Source organism: Lasioglossum baleicum, chromosome 15 (assembly GCF_051020765.1).
Source record: "Lasioglossum baleicum chromosome 15, iyLasBale1, whole genome shotgun sequence".
NCBI classification, from domain to species: domain Eukaryota; kingdom Metazoa; phylum Arthropoda; class Insecta; order Hymenoptera; family Halictidae; genus Lasioglossum; species Lasioglossum baleicum.
Genome location: NC_134943.1, coordinates 6,500,142 through 6,523,337, shown reverse-complemented (window position 1 = coordinate 6,523,337; position 23,196 = coordinate 6,500,142). Strand labels below are relative to the sequence as shown.

At 45.4% G+C, this 23,196-nt stretch overlaps 1 protein-coding gene across 1 annotated transcript in view; it reads left to right on the top strand.

Moving 5' to 3' along the window:
• Positions 1-23,196, top strand: part of LOC143216291 (spondin-1) — a 192,555-nt gene that overhangs the window by 157,690 nt on the left and 11,669 nt on the right. Inside the window, exon 5 of the mRNA XM_076439205.1 lies at positions 21,732-21,904. Coding sequence (XP_076295320.1) covers positions 21,732-21,904 — 173 coding nt within the window. The remainder of the gene's footprint in view (positions 1-21,731; positions 21,905-23,196) is intronic.

Below are 23,196 nucleotides of genomic sequence, written 5' to 3'. Positions count from 1 at the left end.
GGCCCGCCGCGTTTGCCAACTAACGCGTCTCTCCCTTTATCTATGCCCTACGATACTAACTCACGGCTTACCAGCGTTAACGAGCCTCGCGGGGGATGTGCCGCAGTCCCCCCGGGAACAATTATAATATCGGGAATGATCGGGATAGCCAGTTCCTCCTCCCTGTCGGAAAAACCCACACCCCCGGCGGGTCCCTCGTCAAATACCCCGCCCCCGCGTCTTCGGCCTGCGAAACTTGGAAGATTCGTTGGAACTTCCCGTATTTTGCGGACCCGGAATAGTTTCAGCGCCTTCCAGCTTCGTAAAAAGTTAATTATCCCCTCCCCCGCGTGCTTCGTTAACGCGAGCCTGCAGAACTTTCTTGGAAAGAAAGCGAGCTCCTTTGACGCCGACACCGCGTAATCCGCTCCTGATAAGCTCCTGCACCCTGTTATCGCTAATCGTTTCACCGAATCCAAAGTTCTCTGCGGTAAAGTGGGTGCAATGTGTTCATTATGATTAGACTGCGGATCTTTATGCAAAATAAAAATTTTCTGCATTTTATTTTATTTTTTAAGACATTTTTGTTAATATCCGACCACATTTAAATATCATCTGTACACTTCCTTGTTACTCAGCAAACGCGCGACTGAATACAATAAACCCTGTTCTCGCGTGTCTGACCACAGACCGAGCTTTTCTACTGCGGACCGGTGAAATTAAATCGCGCGACAAATTCTCTCTCGACTTAAAGCTAATATTTTTCGAAACAGCTGCTCGGAAACCGTTGGTTTGTACCTCGTATAAATTAATGCAGTTATTTGTAGTTGCTCAAGTTTCTTGATTTAATAAGCATATCTCGCAGAAACGATTTCAAACTTGCTAATGCGAGTTATAATAAGTAGATAGAGATTACAAGTTCCGTCGGCTGTCGTGTCGTAGTCGTAAGATTTTACTGACTGCAGCTGGAAAATTGTACAGTCAAGAGTTAATCTTATTTCACTTAACACGACATTGTGATAGTTAATTGTCGGGTCTACTACGATTCATGTTGAAATTTAGCTATTTGTAGATTTAATTCTTAGCTAATTCTCGCTAACAAATGACTCAGCACGTTAACTCATTATTTCCGAGAATTCCCCGCAACACCACCGCGAAGCATCGTCCCCAAAGCGAAAGAAAGCTCCGGGGTTTCGACAATTCCGAGTCTCCCCTCGGGCAGTCTCTGCGAGGGCGCGGTCGTAACGGAAATTATGCAGCTAATAAATAGATAATGGAGTAGAAAACAGCACGGCAGTCGGCAATCCCCTAATTCTGGTGCAGTTTAACTGCGCAACCGATGTTCCCGGGGCTCGCCGCCTTAATATTCCAGTCGGAACATTAAAGTCCGAGCGCCGCGGCAGAAAAGGAACGCGCGCGCGAGCCAGAAGCACCAACAACCGCCGCGACCACTTTGTTACCGTAATATCGCCGCATTACCCGGAACGAACTTAATTGGCATAAATGATAACGGAGCCAGACCACGGCCTCTCTCTTTCTCGTATCCGTAAGACCCGCAGCACGGGATTCTCTATATCGCGGCTGGCTCTACGGAAAGCATCGACGGTATTTACGCCCGAAGCTCTTAAGATATTAATTTCGAAAACCCAACGGGATGCTAACTGGGTCACGAGTGTCCGCAATCATTAGCGAAAACGCCGAATTCGTGCCTCGCAGAGTGGCTCTATGATTAAACTTTTCCATTTCCCGGGTTTACGGCGCGCGTATCAAAGCTAGGTTAGGTTTCGGAGAACAGGTAGGGCCAAATTGCTACGACCTCGCTAATCGAAACCCGCGACTCTAATTAACGTGTCTGATCAGCGACGAACGTTTTCACCGCGCTGTCATGACTGTCGTTCGCGATTTCTATGGATTAATGTACTAGACCACGTGGTTTATGAATTTATAGGAAAACTGGATAAGTGACGAACAGAACTGTAAATACCTTAGAGGAATTTAAGGATGTTGTTAACATTATTTCCGACTTTTTAAGAGTTGACTTTCTTAACGGTCCATTCAACATTACTCGAGAAACCAAAATAGCGACCAACAGTAACGATCAACAACTACGAAAATAATTCACGAACGGATGAATGTTCGTTCTATTTTCTAAAATTGGCTGTGAGTTATCTGGACAATCGAGTCCGAAACTAGATAACGAGGCTGCAGATCGAGTAGACCAGCTTTTCTAGCCGATGTAAAAACTTCGAACAATTCGTCCAGCGTTGCAGCGAGCACCGTAGCTGCAGCCGGACGATAAAAAGCCCAGCTCGGCACGTCTCGGGCCGCAACTCTGTTTTCCGGGCTCCGACGAATATATACGTTTTGCTCGTTACGCCGTAGGCCACGCGGCGCGTTCCGCCGGCGCTCCATAAATTTTTCCTTTGTCAGAGCTGCGCGAATTCCGCTCTGAGAAGCCCGATACCTGGCCAACGTTTCCAGCAAATACTTTAAAATTAGGCCTGTGAATTGTTCCGCGAGAACCGGAACAATGGAATCTCGTGTTTAATTCCCGGGGGGCCCTGTGAAACTTGCTATTATAGCAAAATATTCGACGAATGTTTCTCAAAAATGATTTCCATAGCGCTTGCTCCGCTATTTCATTGGTCCGAATTGTCTATCAGACCGTAGACAATCGATAAAAACCCTAGAAATTATCTAGGTCTCGTCAAAGCGGCTGCGTGTCGTAATTGTAATAAGCGCGGAGGACCCTCGAAGTTTTCGATCGAGAGCCCGGAACAATTATGCTAACGCGTATAGTATACCTCGTTCTATGTAATCGGATTAATAGCACACCCGGGCATGGAATGGTTATTCCTGCTAGAATTAATTATTTCCAAGCTAGGCATTGTTGCGTGGAAAAACAAGTTTCGAAACTATCTCCCACCGGAGCATTCTCTCAGTAGAAATGATCGGTGATGGTCAGAAACGGCACATAAAATTGCTTAACCCTCATACGCTCATCAAAAATAGCTGCATAAAGTCTCTACTAGTCTCTACTAGGATAACAATTCACCCATTTTTATATTACACGTTAAATCAACACATTATGTTTCATTTGTAACGTCACATTTTAATGAAATAATCTTACGACATGGACATAAAAGAATGAATAATTTTACAGTATGTGAAAATATTGAATGGGGGAATTTCCTACTCTGAGGAACGTATGAGGGTTGAACAACAAACCTAATTACTATTTTTAGTAGTCAGACTAGAGTGCACGAAATTTTTCGATAGACAGAACGAAAGTTGTAATCGCGTCAGGGGTCCCAAAGGCGACGCTAACGCGAGACGGCACTACAGGGAGCAATCTCAGAAAATCTAATTTGCCATTTTTGATATATTTTGAATGACCAAAGCGTAGTAGACAAATTTCGCGATGAAAGGAACGAAAGTTCGGACCAAAATCGCGACTAGGGTTCTCTATAATCGCGTTAGAGATCCCGCGTATGCGGCTGAACAGCAAGATAACGCGGGTGCTGTGAAAACACGGACGATTCTGAGTGAAGAGAAGCAAATCCTCAGTGAATTACGGGCAAATGTTTCGAAATTAGACGCTTCTGCCTGAAATCGAGCGATTCCGGGCCGGGCCGGGTCGAGCCGTGTGCGCTCGAGCAACTTTCTAACGATTGTAAGTAGTTAGAGAGCGTGTTCGTCGACCGGCAAACTATCTCCCTCTCTCTCTCTCTTTGTGTGTGTGTCGAGGCTAAATTCGTTTCCAATTAAACCACAACCAGTCGCGCCAATCCTCCGTCGCTAATTTCATCCTCTTTTCTATTCCGGTTGTTTCGGTTGCGGAACCAACCGTTTTTCCTCTCGGTCGGTGTCACGATTTGTCCGCTGTCCGTGTCGCTGCCCATACCATGTCCTCCCACCAACGCCCCTTTGGTATCCTCCACCTTTCGACCACCACCCATATACCACCTGTCTCTCGCTTCCTCGACCAGCGTTCTCCCTCGACGTTGGTTTGTCACGCTTGTCCGATTATCGACGGATTAACCACCGGGTTGTGCTGGCCGGCGGTGATGCAAGCGATGCGGTCGACCACCTATTCTCGACGCGGCTCGTCCCGACGTGAAACCACCCGTCACGTAATTATATCGAACAGCTTCGAGATGTAACGCGAACGGGACGAGATGTCGAAAGCGCCGCGGCGCGTCTCGCGAAAATTGGAGAACTTTCGCTCGAAACGCGGCTGAAATCCCGGTCGACGAATCTTGGCACGAACCACGGGGCTGTCAACTTGCTCCCACGGAGCCCCAGACGGTTGCCATAAAATTGTACAACACGTTTCTCTACGGAAAATTGGGAAAGTTGTTAATATTATGTGAGATTTTATAGTTTGTGGAGAGCTCCGAGACGAATTAGTCGGTGGATTTTTGAGGGAGTAATTTGTGTCAGAGGTTCTCAACTTGTGGCCCATACGAGGAATACGTGAAGATCAAAAACTTGAAAGCACTCAACAAACTTTTGTTCGGAGGACTTCAACAATTTTATCAAATACACTGACAGCCACTGATTTAGGTAGCTGAAATATTTACACGCCGCCGTGCACGAAAATTGTCAATTTGAGTCCAACGGCCGTTAATCTCGTTTATTTCAATAATTAAAAAATTGTATCAGTGATTGCAGAACCTGCCGCGCGCCAATTGTGTGCTAAATATTTAATTCGTCTTCACCGTGAAACTTTTATGCACGGCAATATATGAAATCAGGAAAGCTTGCATTATCGAATCATTGTGCGAATACGATTCTCCATAAAATATTTATACTCCCGATTATACTGCATAATTGAAAACTCGTTTTTACAGAAATGATACGCGGAAACGACGGGTATCCGAATAATACTCCCTTCATTCAAGCAAAGCTCGTCGGGGCGAGTTTCTATGGGCGGGCTAATAGAACGTATAACTCGAATAGCATCGCGGAAATGAATTTCTCGGGAGAGTGATATCAAAAAGTGTGGATCAAATGGGAATATTTGTTCTCGGTATTGTGGTTCATTAATTTTTCAATTTAACCGTGCTCGCTCGCGTACGCAATCGAATCAGGCAATTTCGCGATCCACAAAGACCGTATATTTCGTTAGTCCATATATAAACGTGCCATGTATTAATGTAAGGTCAGGCAGGCATAGTTCAAACGTTTCTCAGTCGTAATTAGCGAATTGAAACAGTGTTACATTGTTCGAAAAGCTCGTTCCGACGAAAATCTCGTTCGCCGGCCCGGAACTAAGGACGACTTCCTTCCGCACGGGCTTTCCGATCGCAATTTACAATAATCGAGGGCACGGATTCGATTATCCAGTTATTGATATCGATATTAGAGCCAGCTAAATTCGATTTGCCCGCGAGCCCGGCTCGAGAGTTTTCCGGCCCTGGGTTGAAACACGCCGGAAAACAGCTTCGAGAACCCGATGGAAAACTCGAGAGCCTGATTTAATCAGCGTCCCGATCGACGAATCAAATTTTCAGCGACCCTCTCCGCACTGTCGCGAACCTTTCGGCCTGTCCAAGACGCGTTCGCTCGAGCACAAAGCCTGCCACTCGCGTATTAATTAGTATCACCATCGAAACTCGCCGATCGATACCCTGTCTCAATATTCAATTCGAAACTCGCTGAAATTCGCAGCGATCCTTGATTCCGTGCTTCTTTTGCTACAAGTTTTTTCGTACTGCAACTGCAACATGACATCGTTTTCATTAGCTTCCATTTAATAATCAAATATAGGGAAATATTACTTCGATGATGGAAAAATCTTTATAAAACAAACAAATCAAACTCTAATAGCTCATAAAAACCTCAATATTTGCAAGATAAAAATATTCTACTAGAATGTTCGTCCTATCTCTCAAAGTTTTTCTAATAAATGTTTATACTAATTTTCCTCGTACACGCTCAAAAGATGCACAGATGCCACAGACGCATAAACAACCGCTCTATTAATTAGTATTAATACCGCACCGTTGGAATAAAAGTCTGCTTTAATGCACGGTGGACTTTTATGCGAGATTTACAGAATTCCCCGGTGTTCCGCTTCGAATGGTTCGCTTCTTACTTTGACTGTTTGTGGAAACGGTCGAGCCGTGGGTACAAAGCGTCATAAAACGGTGGGAAACAGCCGTCATATTTAAGCCAGGTTGTGGCATATTTAACGCGAGCCCACGCCACGGCTTCTAATTTCAAGCTGAACGGAAAAGTTTGCGCGTGAAATTAAGTCGAAGGTTTACGACGTCGACGAGGAAACTATTTGACCGAACGACTAATAAAGATGAGCGTTTGGGGATGGGAAGTTCGACGAAGTCCAAACCGTAGTTCCAACTGAGCGTAGATGATGCTGGGAACGCGTGGTAATTACTCGTTTCTTGCGGTGCTAACGTTACACCGACTACGTATCCATTAGATGGGGGGCAGACAAAGATGTTGTCTCGTTCTGTCGTAATAACATGAATATACTCGTATCATCTTCATAAACGAACCTGCAAGCTGATTTAATTAATACACTGCCATTGGACTTGGCGTCGCCGGAAAGCAACATCATTTTAAGAACAAAAAATTCTAGACATGAAAATGTTAAAACGATGTTAATCATTAAGTACCTGAGTACTTACTCTCAACTTGAGTATCTAATTTTTATTACATTCTTGTCGGAAAATGTAACAACAATTTATTGGGACCTTGTTCTTTCGATAATCTTGCATTGATTTATATTTATATGTTGACTGGGTTTTTGGAAAAAGTAACATTTGTAAGAGATTAATCTACATGGGGAACTGTATAAAAAGCAATGGTCGTTTTTCGTTTTAAATCTTACAAGTATTTTCATAGCTATTAAAAATTCACAATTACAAATTTTCAGGACTATCTGTACGGGGTTACGAATCTGTATGGGGCTAGGAAAAATTATTTTTATTTAAATAATTTTTACTACAAAATACCAGCCTGCACATGTCGTATTCATTACCCTCCGCATATACCGTAGTCGTTGCGTATCATTCGTTCATTTGTATCAGAATTCACGGGCGTACTAACAAAGTGTCATTAATATGCATTCATTACAATAATTAATTCGAAATACAATTATTTATTCCGCTGTAACATCGCACGATTATATTTCATCCAGCAACATTTCATCACTATTATTCTCCAAGAAAACATCGTATTAACATTTTTGCGCACACATCAACCTGCATCATTGTCATCCGCAATTTCATTAATTATTAATTTCACTTGTCCACAGTTGACGATTATTCTACAATCATAAATTACAGTTATCATTGTTTTCGTTAGTCAGTGTACAAAAATTTTGACTGTTCCTCGTTACATAGTTTGTATTGTTTTGTGAAACATGGACTGAAGTGATTAATAATGTTGTTACCGTCAATGTCTATACAGAAGATCTTTTAACTCTGGTTTGTTGAAGACAATACTTTTAATTGAAACATTTCCTCGCTGTTATTGTTACTATTTATTATTTTTATGAATGCATTGGACGTAATACCCAGATTTTATAATTATTGTAATTGGTTCCGTTGTTGCTTCTGTCGATTGTATTCAGTCAAACAAGCCAAGAGTTTTTTGCTATAACTCCTCGTAGATTGAACGTGGAAAACCTTTTTGTTAATAATGGAAACACGTGAAAAATTGATGAATAAAAATTCGTCATACATAAAAGAAACAATAGTAAAAATATATATTCTGATCCTGGGCAACAATTTTACAGATTTGGGCATGTCGCCGGAAAATCTACGCACCCCTGATAAAGGACGCTCGATTCTCGAATTAATCTCGAGTTTTCATTTCATAGAAATTTCCAAAAATCCCGATACGATCATTGGCCAGTATCGACCGATCACCGGTATTTCTAACCGTGGATCGCGATTCCCGCAGCTGTGGGATCGCGGCGCGGAACGGGGGAAGTAAACGACGCGAAATTACCGGCAATTATTAAATTACAGCGACGACTGCCGTGGTAATTATCACCGGCCCCCGCCGCCGCCGGGATTATAGATTTTACGCCGGACAAATTCGTTTAATGTCGGCCCCGGCGTGCGTATCGCTTCTCTTTCTCTTTCTCTCTCTCCCCTTTCCTCTGTGTGTATCCAGCCGGCGAAAAACCATCGTATCGATCGCCGGCTCTCGTTACGAGCGGCGAAAAACCAGCCTCTCTATGTACCTGTGTACCTGTGCGCGTCTACGTGTAATATTTTTTATTTTCCGAGGGAAACGCGCCTGCTCGCGACACGACCGGAGTCGCATCGAAATTCACGCGAGAACCATCGTGAAAAGCCATCGTTAGGAATATAAATAAAACTGTTGGCTTTATAGATCGGATTCCGGGTCCTCTGCTCTCGGTTCCGACGCCTTTTGGGACCGGCAACGCGATTATAGCGAGCGATCGACTCTGTTCTCCGACGTTTCATTGGTTCTCGATCCCACCTCTCTCAAGTCTTCTGACAGTCGTTGGATAGTGAATCTTCATGAAAATGGGAATTTTTTGGTTTGTTAACGCTTCAGTTTGAAGAGAAATTAAGTGAAATATAATATAAATATAAAAAGTTCGACTTATTAAAATTATTTTCTTTTCGTCTGCTGCCTCTGCCAATCGACGCGGAACATTCTTATTTCCCATGAATCCACTGCAGTCTAATTGCGACTTGATATTCAAACACCCGATCGATGTACGAACTTTCCACAATATTTACCCTGAATGTATCGTTCGCCTACGGTACAATCAAGCCAGGATTTTTATAGAAAATTCAAAGGCAACTCTCACTTCAAACACGGTGAATAAAATATTTCAAGTTCTTTATACGGGTCTCGCAGTTATGCAAATTCATTTTTGCTTTTGTGACGTTGTCGTTGTTCATTCGCGACTTCTTTATTATACCGATTCGGCCGCCGTATTTATGATATTTCCAGTTGAAAGGATAGAGAGAGAGAGAGAGACTCACTCGCGGGATAAATAAATAAATTAATTAATTAATTAACGGGCAAAGAAACGTATTAATTACAGTCCGGTTATTCGATATCGATGCGGTACACAGTCGGCCGTCATCCTCGACCCCGGATTAATATGGATAAACTCGACGGATAGCAGGGCATTCATTTCCATTCGGTCGTGTCGCGTCTTCGTTCGATAACCCGGCGAGCTCGAACGTCGTATAATCGAAACAGTTAATTTGCAAGCTCGTCAGTGAGCTCAACGACCACCGAAAAACGAGCCGCGAACCGCGAGCAAAAAGCCCCGAGTCCGCGCAGCCCCAAGCAATTGCTTTTGCAATTATTTTTAATAAACCCTCAAGAATTAATTGCGTTAACCCGCGCCCGCGAAACGAGACGCACAAAGCCGTCACCGGCGCGAGGAATGCGCTCCTCCGACCGTGAAAAATGCCATTCTCTACGCAATTCTTTCGTCGACTTCGATTTCATATCACCACCGTACATGGTCGCTGAATTTTTCAAGAGTAGAATGGCTCACGCCGTAAAACACCCCTATGGGAAAATAAAGTATGATTGGTTACTATGTCGATAACGATGCCGTCGCTGGAGACGACGCGAAAACGGAGAAAATGGATTTTTTAGAGAAATTGTGCTTGACAGTTGAACGTTTTGCTTATACAGTATTTTATCCATAAAAGTACCCAACACGGGTCTGCCCACGGTCATTCACACGCCAGGGATACTGTTCTTTGAGTTTTGCCGAACGTAGAGAAGAACAGCCGAGCATGAAAGGCCTCGGTCGCCGAGAAGTGTAAACATAATTAATCCGATGACAAACTTCTTTATTTTCCATTATTTTTTTATGGAACTTTCACCAACAATTTCGTGGCATTTTTCTAATGCAAAATGATACCAAACACGATATAAGTTCAACTGTATTTATTGGTTTAATTGACGATGAAAGTTTCATGCGCAAGGAAGGACAGTGTATGGGAAGGAAAGAGACGCTGAGAGTCGCAGCGCGCCGGCACAGTTCAAAGAACTTCCCATACGCTGTTCCTCCTTTCATCGTCCATTACATAAGTAAATTTCATCGGAATTATATCATATTTGGTACCATTTTGCATGAGAAACATGTCACATACTTTCATTTTCGAGATATTGTCGTTTGATGTTTTGATCACTAATGCTTTGACATAGGATATCGGTCAAATTGTATTATTTTTTTTAGCCTTTCGAATTTGTTTATTGACTTTTTTTCTGGTAAATACATAAATTCTATACTATAGAGCTCAATTAATGCATAAACTCAAATTTTTTTGAAATTGTGACATGCGGCGTTTTTCCTTGCAACCACAGATTTGTGTGCTTTTCTTTTTGGGGAAAAGTCTGGTGCGATTATACGTTCTATCAGCAGTCGGATGATCGATGAAACGATCCGACGAAAATCGGGTGACAAAACGTAAACCCGTGAACAGGTCTGGCTTTGCGGCGTCACGTTCCCCTCGACGGGTAGTGCCCGGCACCAGGACACGTTCGGTGCAAATGCACGTGGATGCACTGAAGAGAAGGTCCTCGCGCGATCGGTGCAGCCCAGCGAGATATTGGTTTTGGACAAATACTATGGGCAAGCACGGCTGACATAACGATACTCGATCCTCCGCTTTGTTCCCCGCAAAAGAAGTCGGGAAACGATTCTCCCGTGGTCTCCTCTTACTCGAATAAAAATTGATTTCCCGCTGTCCTATTCAACAAACAGAAAGAAAATAATCGGAGTCTGAATTGTGCGATCCCGTTCCCCTGAATCATTTGTCCTCGTGAAAAGCGGCCTCGCGAATCAATTTCGTGAAAGCCAGACTGGAATTGAACTGCGCTCCGAATCTGCTGCGAATTTGTTTTCTATAAATTCGTGAAGATAGTCAATAAATAAAAAGAACTCCTCTTTTTTTGGTGAAAATTGAACTGCGCTGATGGGAATTTCTGTGTTACACATTTTTCCAGAGTTGAAGAATGCATGATGCTAGTCTAGCAATTATTTGTGCTTTTTTTATATGGAAAGATGAAATAATTGCAACGTGAATGATTTACTAGGATTTCATAGAATTCTTCGTGAAACGTGAAACTTTGGAACAATGTCGGCGGTGAAATAGTTATTGTTGGTCTGTATTCTTCTGGACTGGTCTATGAATTTGACCCCACAATGAAATTGAACAACATTGACATTTTTTTCTTTACAAATATATTGTAAAAAGAAAGACACACAGGTATGTACAATGAAGAAAATGTGCTGACAAACTGCAATACGTGGTAAAATAAAGCAACGCAGCAGAATTTGTTAAAATACACGCGAACCGTGGACAGTTGGTTGGAAAGCCTACTCCGCTTCGGACGAGTTGAACCAAAAACGAAGAAATTCAAGGAGAATTTTTAATTTGCCAGGAAGTGCGCCAGGATCGAGTGAAAGGTGGGCGCGAGAAAGGTTTCCGAAAAAATAGGCATCGCGATGAAAGAGTTGAAAAGAAAAGCAGACCAACCGGCGCAGTATTTTTAATTCTACCCGCGGCCGGGCGAATTGCAGCAGGGGTAGGAAGGGAGAGGGGCGATGAGCAGGGGTCCGCTAAAAAGGTAAAGGTTCAATCTGTAGCCGGGCAATCAGCCGGTCGCGATTTACTACAAACAAACAGTGTTCTCTCCCGCGTGCTGTGTGTCCAAAGCATTAACTACAAATGTCACGGACGGGGAACAAAAAGCCGGGTGATCCAGCGAGTTTGCATGCATTAATAATAATAAATCGCGGGGAACGGACGGACAAGAGAGAGCCGGGACTCGTGCGAGCGCGTTAATAATACGCGCGATGTTGTCGCGTCGCTAATTCCGCGTTGTCATTCTAATCGATCCGGCCCCGTTCAATTATTCGTACGGCATCAGTGTAATTGCACGGCGTTGCCCTCGATCGCGCGGAACGATCCCGGTTTCATTATCCCGCGAAACGACGATCATGCTGCTGCCCGAATCGACGCGATTCCACGGAATCGACTTCGCAACGTTGCGAATATGTGGCTGACCTGCCGACGGCCCGGATCTTGGTTATGCAGCGAATTTATTATCCAATATTTTCCACTATTGTCGAACGATTATTAATGCAAAAAGAGAATCTACAGAAAAGTGTCTTTCCAGCGTGCACCGATCGAGGTTGCGGCCAACAATGACAGACCCAACTAAAAAACATTTTTTCCCGGGTTGTCCGGTTTTCGACATCGTAAAAAAAAGCTCTTCGTTCGGTTAGAACGGTTGTCACCGCGATCAGGGAGTCCAATCACGAACGCGTGATGGGGACACGGCCCTCGGCGGCGGGACAGCTGTTGGAAAATTTAGTTTGCGAGGAACTCGAATAACTCGCATAAATTTCCACGTTCGGTTTTTGGACAGGGTCGTCGGTCACTCGCCCGCTGCCAATTTCTATGCTAGACCGGTTCCGCGGCCACCTACGCGTTAGTTTTCCAACTGGGAACACGCGACCCCCGTCTGCATGGATTCGACGGGCGCACTCGACGCAACGCGATGCACGTGTTCCTCGGGCAACACAATTCGAACCAACAATTCTTCCTTTCCACTATCACGGTTCTTTTTTCCCCGATTTTAACTGCGACCATGCGATCGACAAATGAATATTGTCCGATCGGTCGAGCATCGCGGAACTCGACAATTCCTGTCGAATGCTGAGAATAATTTTCCTTTCAGTTGTTAAAAAGCAAACATTTTCAATATCATCGCAAATGCATAAAATCGAAACCGAACCTCGTTGCAGGGTTCTCGAACATTTGCCAAATTTTCACTCAACAATCCCACGTAAACAAAGTCTAGCTTCGGGTCTAGCTGTCGGATCATTCTACTCTTGATCAAGAAAAGTGCCCAAAACACCCTTATCTCCCTAAGCCCCCAACAAATAGGCATATGTAACCCATACGATGATCCCGACAAGACTCTCCCCCAGAAAACTCTGGAACCATAAAGGATAATCTGGGTTAGCGGTATTATGACATCCTGGAGGACCGAGGCGGAGATCGTTTACCCGATAAAATAATTCCCGGGTTCCTTTTCTACGTTGATTCCGTCCGAGGGTGCTCCACATCATCCAATATCTGTTTCCCATTATTCCGTGGTTGATTCTATCGCGGATCAGAGGAGTAAATTGAAAACCAATACCCGAGCTGTTTCTTCGCGATGAAATTCATTCCAGGGGACCATCGGGAGCAGGAATTATGCAAACGAGCGGAAGCCTAGGGTTGATTCTGCTAATGCGGCGAGAGAAGCCGCGTAAGAATATTTCGCGACGAGGCTCCACGGAGTTTATGCTCTTCTTGTTTCTCGTGAAATTCACTGTAGCTCAAATGAACCTTGATCGATGTTCCCATCCGAGTTCATTATCGCGAAAAGTATCGGGGGAGTTCGTGGACAACGGGCGAGTGTCATTATCGTCGCGAACGGTCTCGGTTTGCGCGGGTGGATGTGTCGCTCGTCACGCGGAACGGAAGCACGAGCGTCCGCGCGACAGCCTGGAAATTAATTTACATGAAACGCTAATTTCGGAACAATGGTCGCGGCAGAATATGCGGGGACCACCGGCCGTTTACGAGCCGTCGCGTCGCGCCCGCGACCGAGAGATTTTTCACCGGGCCGAGAAAGGCGAAAAAGCTTCGGAACGGAAGGAACCGGAGAGCTTTTATTAGCTTCCCCGACGTCCCGTGTCTAGAGGAACCTAATAAAATTGAGAATTTCGCGGTGGCACAGTTTTTCACTTTATGGCCTCGGAGTGTTTAGCTTTTATTTACAGACTTGGTTTTTAATGCTTCGAGTATGTTTTTGCGTGATGCTTCTTATTCGATACACGCGGATCCGCTTGTTAGTATGTGACGTTATTTTAAACGGAATTTTTCAACGGTACGAGAAGCGACTCGGCCAGGGTCCGAAGGTCCACGTTGAGGGCTCCACATTCTAATCAATTACACGCAAAAAGTAATTAAGCCGGTGAAATAGTGCGGCACATTATTTTCCGGGGCGGTAGCGGCGCAAAACATTCGAAATTCTCGTCGCAACGGCGGCACGGTCCGGGCCGGGGCCCTCGTAAATCTGCGGTCACTGAGGTCCACCGAGTGTCCTGTGACCGCCATTCCTCTTCGGGGGCGATCCCCAGACGGCACTGCAGTCCGTCTGACCAACCATATATGCACTTCCTTGTAAAACGCGGCCGCACAAGACGCACAGGCTCGCCGGCGCACGTGTTACTCGTTAAATAACACCAGAATTTCGGGCTGGACCTAGCCGGTTGATGACTGAACTAATCGGACGACCAGCTGCCGAGACCCGCTAGATTTCACTCCCGCTGCAAGAACATCCATTTCTCTTGATGAACTGCGGCCTTCTGCAGCCAATTCTCGCACATTCTCGATTTAGCGGAAGCCGCGCCGATTGATCGCCTTGGTTCGCCTGTTTCCTCGGAAACGCGTCCAAGGTTCGTTAAATTCACTAATCAGTAGTATCATTACGCGAAAGAAGTTTTCATGTAAACGCTGATATATTGGTCCATCTTCACTGCATGGGCTTTACTCAAAACCTTGGAGCTTGTGTGCCACACAACTTGAGTGAGATGTCGAGCAGATGTAGAAAATGAATTTTCCTACCTCCTGAAACCTCCATTGAAAAAGCCTGAAAATTGATTAAAATTAATTAATTCGAAAAATTGAAGCAGATAGGTTCGTAGAGCAAGAAGAAGACTTGCGAATGCATGCATATACTTTACCTAACAAAACACAAAATTGCGGGAAAAAAATAAAATACAAAAAACGCGGGAATTTATTACACAACCCACTAGTTACTCTTTCGTTTTACAGAACAATTTAAATCGTATCATCGCTGTACCAAAAGTAAAGTTTTTACTGGAAAGAATAATATTGGCATTTTAACAAGGTCCAATGTGCCAGAGATACCGAGCCAGCTGAACCCATTCGTCCGTCGATTCTCGAGTTCGAGGCGATCCGTTCGCCCCGGACACAGCTCGAAGAATGGTTCGTTCTCTCCGGTTTTACGACGCGTCTTCCGTTCCCGCAGCATTGAAATTCAAACCGCGTTTTATTAGAATCATCCACCGCCGAAACTTTCTCTTTGAGGCGTCCCAGGAATGTATAAACAAGCCCGAGAAAGAGAGGCCCGCGCGCGTTTCGCCGCTTCTGCTTTCTGACGCGAGACCGCCACGGGAGAACAACGCGCTAGAGAACTTCCCCGTTTTAATTCCTCCGCGCATCGAATAGCTTTCATTCTTTGTTCAACATGACCGATCGAGCTTGGCTCGTGATCCCGTTGAAAAAAGATGTCCCTGCTCTTCGGACGAGAGTCCACTTTAACGCCGTCCATTTGGCACGGTCTTCTATCTTCGCTCGAAATTGATGGCTTCATTCCCGTTCGATCCCTTCGGATCATAAGTAATTCGTGGAGAAAATGTTTTTCGTGAATGCCTGTGATCTGGGTCGGCAAACAAATTCGTAAAGATCGCTCTTTCCTAGCGATCCATTTGAGAATCTTTATTTAAAACCGTGGGCATATTAGAAAGATTTAAGGACCGCATTAGTTTCAGTTTGATAAGATAATCAAGAGGAGGAAGACATTTTTATCTGGCCCCTGTGTCTTGCAATGAACGGAAACCTTTTTTATTTTGCATAAAGAGAGATCCGCAGCCTATTAATAGCTCATTACTAGGTTGAAGATCAAAACCGATCCATGCAGCCGTCCATCGGGAAAATCGGTAACGGGGCTCAACAATCGTGGAGAATGAAGCCAACGGAAGTCGAAAACTCTCGCAGGCCACTCCCACGAATTGTTTCGAGTTTCCCTGGCAGAATCGAGAGGACCTGTTTACCCGGCCCGGTAAACTTTCGCCCTGTCCGCCCTCGAATCGCGCAAATGGGGCATTACGAAATTAACCGCGGGAACTTGTATCGCTCTCCACTCTATCCGGCGAAGTATCTCTACACCGTTGCCAGGAATATACGACTTTGATAAACAACGATTTTCCCCGATTTACGGAGAGCCCGACCCGGCCCGGCTCGGCCCAGCCGCCCACCGTTTGCAATCTACTATAGATTACTCGTCCGTTTAGTTCTTTATAGTCCGCCTCGTATCGCGTCGCGTGTTTCATTCGAGTTTCTGGTTGCAGGCTCACATACGGCAAGGCCGTGTGTTTCCCGAGCTTTGTTATCGGTTGAATACTCCGTAATACGCTTTCAACTCGGTTGTTGTCTTTTTTCTTCTCCGCATTGTTGCTTGCTTCTATGTTCACTTTATCGAGTTTCCCTTTTAGTCGGTCCTTTAGGATCCGTCGATTCAATTTATTTTACGATATCGATTCCCGCTTTGCCGGATCATTTTTGCAATTAACGGGGTGTTAAACTATTGCACGTGGTTGGTGACAACGAGGAAGGAACGACGCGAACCTAATATGTGAACCCCACATGTGTGGCTTGCACGCGTACTGTGGATGTACCGAGGGCTGCGTGGCTGTGACTATTACGGATTTCCGGCGGAAGAACCGACCGTCCTGTGACACAATGTAAAACAAACGGACATTTCACCCGCAAAATCACATCCGCGCAAATACGATCATGCCTCGAGAATCGGCCTGGCAAGCTGTGTGCTATATGCCTGGGCGATCATATAAACAGGGTGGTCCTAAAAGAAACCACCCAAATACCCCGTTCGCTTTTAACATCATTAAAAATGATTTTAATTGTCATTTAAATTGTGTTGCAAGAGGAGTACAAAAGACTGGAAGTATTGATTTAAAATAATTGGAAAAGAATAGCATATACAGAAACAGAATAGGTGTATCCTTCAGTCAGGACACCCTGTACAGGGTCACATCGTGCTTGACCAAAATGCATTCGCTTGAACGATTCGAACAGAGAGAGAGAGAGAGGAGGAGGAGGAGGAGGAGGAGGAGGAGAGGGTAGTTGCAAGTTCAGTTCAGTGTCCACCGTCGGTTTCGCAAACACTGGCAGCGAATCCGCATACTGCTAGAGAAGATCCCCGATCGAAAACGGCGATCGTGGAACTTTACAGGGTCATTCGAGCGTGAAAGCCTAAAGTGGTGCACGCTGCATTTGGCCGATGCACCCGCAGGCCCATCCGAGGGCCTCTTTCACCGATCTTCGGAAGAAAGGGTCGACCGCGAGGTGACTCGAAGACCCTTTCAAACCGGCTCAAGATATAGCGAAGCACGCGGTGAAGCTGCAATTCACGACCGGGTGTCACTCGATGGACTAAACCTCGAGCTAATTAAGGAGAACTCTCCCCCACCGCGAACCCCGGGGGCGAAGATGAAAACTTCGGTGGAGAAAAGTTCGACTGAAATCGGAGGAAAGAAACTGCATCGGATGAACTGGGTTATCGGGAAATTTCGAAAAGATGCGGGAAATGAAAGAATGCAACCGGCGTTAATCCGTGGAAGGGGAAGAAGTTTGCGAAATGTGCATCTGGGTGGAAATCTTGGACTTTATCTTCCTTGGGTGACAATTTTGTTGGTTTAAATGCTACATACCAAAAATCTTGGGAATTATCATACACATGAAAATCGATTCCAGACAATGTTCCAACCACCCGTTACTAACGAATCCCTAGGCCCTAAATATTGTGAAATTACTCATCCGGTATCATTCCCATCTACTTCTACACTCCATGGTTAACAGAAACGAGGGTACGGATACTCCCAGGAGCAATTTCCATTGTATCAATTCCCGCCGCGGCCGAAAAACCAACAACCTCCGCGCGATAGGTCGATGGGCAAAGGGTCGATCGGACCAAAAACTAATCGCCGAAATTTATGCGAGTTGTTCGAGTTCGCTAGGGTAAATACACGGGGGAGGGAGCGGGTGGTCTGTGCATCGGGTTCTCCGTTTTACGGCGACTAGCCCCGAGCCTCGACCACGATCCATTGGTTCGCGAGTTCCCGCGTATATACTCGCGTAGATTAGGTTTCGCGCGACACGTAGCGCTAATGAACGAGGAGGTGTCGTTTGCACCGAAACCGGAGGGGAGAAAATTTTCAAATTTGTGTTTACGCCCCGAGGCTAGCCCACCCACGCCACGGCCGCGCAACCATCCCTTGCACCGAGGTAGCCAGCCAACGTTCGGCCGTGCAAATGAACGCGTAAATACACCGGCCGTAAATACAGACGAGATTTATCCTCCGACGGTCTCCACCCTTCGATTTTTGCCCGCCCAACCCCTTCGAACGCTTTCGAACGGCGTGTACAATAACCGCTCTTCATTTGCGCCGGCAGGCTTTATGTTGCACGCCCCCCCCCCTTCTTCTTTCTGTAGGAGGGATAATGGACCGGTGAAATCTACGAATGTGAGTGACAAACAAACTGTGGAAATTCGAGACTGCCACTGTGATACTCTTTAATGGAATTTAGAGCCGACGAGCATCGAACCAAAACATTCGTGTTGTTAATCTTAAATAAATAGAATCTGTAAAATAACATCCGCATGCATTCGCCAGCTAGTAAACGAACAAGCGATCCACACGCGCGCGTGAATTCAACTCGACAAAATCCAGGCTGCTTAATTAAAATCGACAGAGCAAAAAGGGGCCATGAGCGAATAAGGATGCTTCGAATCAAAGAGTCTCAGTCAAAAGAATCTACGGTTCGTTGCCCGTGTTTTCCGGCAGTCTCCTCCTGGTTCCAGAGAATCGCGAGAAGAGAAAAGCGTGGGCGTCGCATGGAAATGAGTGGAGGCACGAAATATAGAAAGCTCGCGGAGAAAAGACGCGCGAACCGAGCTCCGATGTCACGAAACCGGGGAAGTATACACGTATACAGGTGCGCAGTAATTTCCTCAGTCACGTACTCGTGCTGTGTTTCCATTGGCAATACCAAGCAAACTCCCATTCGCAACCCCCTACGCCCTATACCGAGGCTTTTTTGTCTCGGTGACTTCCGGCGTGCACGAAGAAAAGTGGACTTGTAACGGGATGCGTATCCGGTTTCGCGAATCCTGGACATCCTGCGTCTGTCTGCCGGTGGAGTCAAATTTTCTGTAGTGAAATTTATGCGAGTCCCCGTGTATGGACGCCATTTGCACCTTGTCCGAAGCAGTTTTGTAAATTAGCTGAGAAATTAGCGGTGGAAATGGCTTTTCTGGGACTAAGAGTGTTGAAGTACTTATGGAAGATGATCGACGATCTCGCAGAGTGCACAGTGAACTTCCCACAATTTTTTCCAGATGATCAGGCTGATCTAGATTAATCCGGGCGATCTCCCACGAGCGTCGTTCCCAATTAATCGCGCGCGGCGCTAATTAGGGATTGCCGCTAATCGAGGCTCGCAGCGCGTCCCGTCGCGTCGCATCGCCTTAAAAAGGCGTGGAAACGAGCTCGTTGCCGGGGCCTCGTTCTCGAAGTACACGCGCCCGTCCATCCGTCTTCGTTCTCTCGATCCATTACTCGTTCTTTGCGAGCGATCGTTGCTGCTCGTTCCTTCTCGTTCTAACTTTTTCCTCACAGTCGACGACTGGGGAGCCGGTCTCTCACTCGTCGAACACACTGGGACCACACCGTACTTCTGGGCTGGGTACAATCGATTGGAAACCATAATTGGAAGCCGGCAGCGCACGTGAAACAATTAATTAGACCTTAATTAGCACACGGCCCAGTTTCAAAGCGACAGACGCACGGAGCAGGAAACTGTGAGCCCCGTCGTCGTCGTGTTACCCTCGAAAACTCGTGGAAGAGATAAAGGGACAGGTTTCGTTCGTCCTATTTAATCCCTTCAACCCGATGCTGACAGCCCCGGAGACCTTATCGCCATGTAATTATCCTCGCGGCCCGTAAAATACGATACGGCTAATTCGCACCCGATAAAGTTAATTACCTTGGCCGGGATTCTCAGACATTCACCTGGTTCGCAATAAAAAACCGCTGGGAAAATTCACACTCTTGATAAAACCGGTCCTTTGTGTCTCTGCCGGGTCTATTTGTACTAGACAATGTTCGGAAAAGTAGAACATATATACAGTGCTGTGAATAATTATAAACTCAACCATATCTTTATGTTTTTTCATAGGACTGAAACAAAAATTGACGAAACCGTTTATGCATTTTTATATTCTAATACGAAACAAAAGTAAGCAAACAAGAAATAATAGTTTTGTTCCGCAGATATCTGGATAAAATGGCATTTGTTCTTAAAATTGTGGTTTGAGCTGTGAATAAGTTTAGACTCATTATTAATTTTAATATCTTTCATTTAGTATTTAGTACATTTTCCTTTATTTTTTATTACATGTAAGAGGCGGTTAAGAACGCTACCAAATAGCTTATTTAAGATGTCATTTTGAATATCTGCCAAGCAGATTTTATTCTTTTTTTAAGTTCAACAATACTTTCTATTGGTGGCTTCTCCTGACCATAAACTTTCTCGGAAATAGATTCTTGGAAATAGTAACGAAAAAATACAGGAAATATGTGTGAGTTTATAATTATTCACAGCACTGTATGTAGAACAATACAGTAGAACCGCTATGATCAAAGAAGAAAATGCTAAAAATGGTCGATAGATGCTCAACTAAGTTATCGAGCAAGGTGTTTAGAGGCTCCTCGGGATTTTCTTGTTGCACAGTCGGAATAATTACGGAATAAGGGCGCGGTTGGTCTCGATTCCGACAGTAGTTCCGCTCGCAGCAGAATTCAGCCCTACGTAACTTCGGTTCCGCGATTACTCAGTTCATCTCGGCCGGTTGTATTATCCGCCGGCATTACCGGATAATTTAGGTGTGCTTTGTTTCGCGCGAGAATGCACGAAGTTCAGCGCTGAGCTCACCTTGAGGCCGGAGCTATTGGACCCTGCCACGTCGATACAAATTTCGAAAGCGATGATGCAGCAACTTCGCGCGCCGGAAGTTCAGGCAGTTTCGGGGCGGCTGCTTCCTCGGCGGTTCCTGTCGTCTCTGTAGATTTATCATCGGCTCCGAAAGAAACCCAAAGCTTGTTTGAAAGATGCTAAACCGTCCCTGATCGATGGTTACCCCGAGGAAAACCAATGAAATTCGAACAGTAATTAGATCACCGTTTGTTATTATTGTGGAAGCGTGACGTTTTTACACGCTGAGATAAAAGGAACTTGTTAGTGGAACAGGAATGGTAACATTGTTCAATTTTGTAAGATGATAAATCGCTTCGTCGTTGAAGCGGAATTCCCTTCGGTCCTCGGGCTTCCCTGAAATAATCTATGGAGCCCTGGAATTTGCATGAATAATAAATTGCGTACTAAACGTCAAGTTTCCAACAGTTACAGAAATATAATGAGAAGCTTCTCTTAACCGTCGGAACGTAACCCATTCAATTCGCTATAATTCTTATCGCCGCGGTTTCACGGTATACATTGGCTACCTTCCGCAAAAACTGTTCGCAACTTTCCCGATGGAAAAACCTTCGTTAATCCTTATTCATCCATTTAACCTTTAAATATTTTAAGGTTGCAATATAATAGTTGTAATGTTCCACTAATCGCAGTACATTTTCGTAACACTGAAAATTTATGAAACAAGTGGCCAGCGACCGGAAAAGCCATCTAACAAAAAATAAAATTGACTCGATCCCAAACTGTAGAACCGTGTCTGCAGTAAACTTGTTAATTTGAGGAAACGAGGGTCGAACGGGGGGTTAATATAAAGTCCGGGATCCTTTCTCTGACCAAGTTTCCGTATCGTTGCAGCTGCGAGAGTACACGCTGACGGAAACGTATCACGAAGACGACGTCGAGGTAGAGTTCATCAGCAACGACAATCTACTAGGGAACAGCCCGACCCCCAGGGGGATCGATCCGAACAGGGACCTGAACGAGGCGATCGCCGAGGAACGAAAGGAAATGGACACTCAGCGATACAGGTACGTCTCTCTCCCTTTGCTTCTCATCTCCTTGCAAATCCTTCGCCAACGAACTTGCGACAAGGAGACAAATTTCGCCCGAATTTACAATAATTTAAAGAAGACGTGAGCTTCAAACCCGTTACTCCAATGTACAATAATTCAGAAGTCCTAAAAACTACGTGACCACGCGAACATTCTCGAAGCTTCCCTGAATTATTCAAAAGATCAAAGGAACTTGCGACAAAGCGAGAAATCATTGGCGGAAAAGTTGGGGGTCGGAATGAACGGGAAAGAGCTCGCGACCGAAACGTCTGGTTGCTGTTCGATTCTCGCGAGGAACAATGGGCAAGGTGTCATTGGAAAAATGGGTCGTCTGCCGGAAATGTTCGTTAACCGGCAGAGCGTGGACGTGGTCACAGTAAAAGGAGACGCGTGGAACGAGCGCTGGCATAAAGGACAGCGAGTGCAACGGCAGGTTTGAACCGCCACGACAATGTCCGAGGGAACGTATCGCGAAAGGAGCCCTGGAAATGGGCCGTCGGTCGAGTGTACAGCCCTGAAAAGATAGCCCCCTTTGGCTTTTCGAGAGAAGTCTCTCTCGCTTGAGAGGCGGTCGGAGGTCTATCCGGCGTTTGCTTTCCCCTTTCCTGCCAGAAGACAGTCCTCTCTCTCTCTCACTCTCTACGTCTTTCGTTCACTAAGGATCTCTTCATATCGTTACCGGATCCTTTCGCCGCTACCTTGCCTCGCTCTATTTCTCTCTTTAACTTTTACGATCCAGCCGCCGCGCCGGTTTCATAGCAGGAGCAAGTTCATCTTCTTCCTCCCCCGACCCCCAGACAGAAACGCGTAAGCCTTTGTGCCGCGAGAAACGCACCCGGAATCGCTGCCTTTCCCGCATTTCCGCGGGAAACGCCGCTGCGGAGACCATCGAACACTTGTCTGTGCAGTTGCGAATGCTTTTTTAGAGTCTCCTCCTCGGGAGCTGGGAAGCTCGGCACCGTCTCCGCTCTGGAAATGCTGCGCTAGAGATCAGATAGCTTCCCAAGATCGACGGAACGTTTGGGGAAACGCTACAGGATTTTTCGCGGGCATTGTTAAATCAATAGGATAGAGACAGCTTCTACAAACTCTGAATGAAGAGAGGATAGCCCCCCTAATCGATTTCCTACTAAAACAGTTGAGCGACCATTTCATTAGATCGTGAACTGAGGCATAAAAATCGAAAGGTCCAATTCCGAGGTACGTGTATCGACACAGCGTATTTTCGGGAAACCCGGCGACGACGGGTTCGATGAAATTTTTCGGTC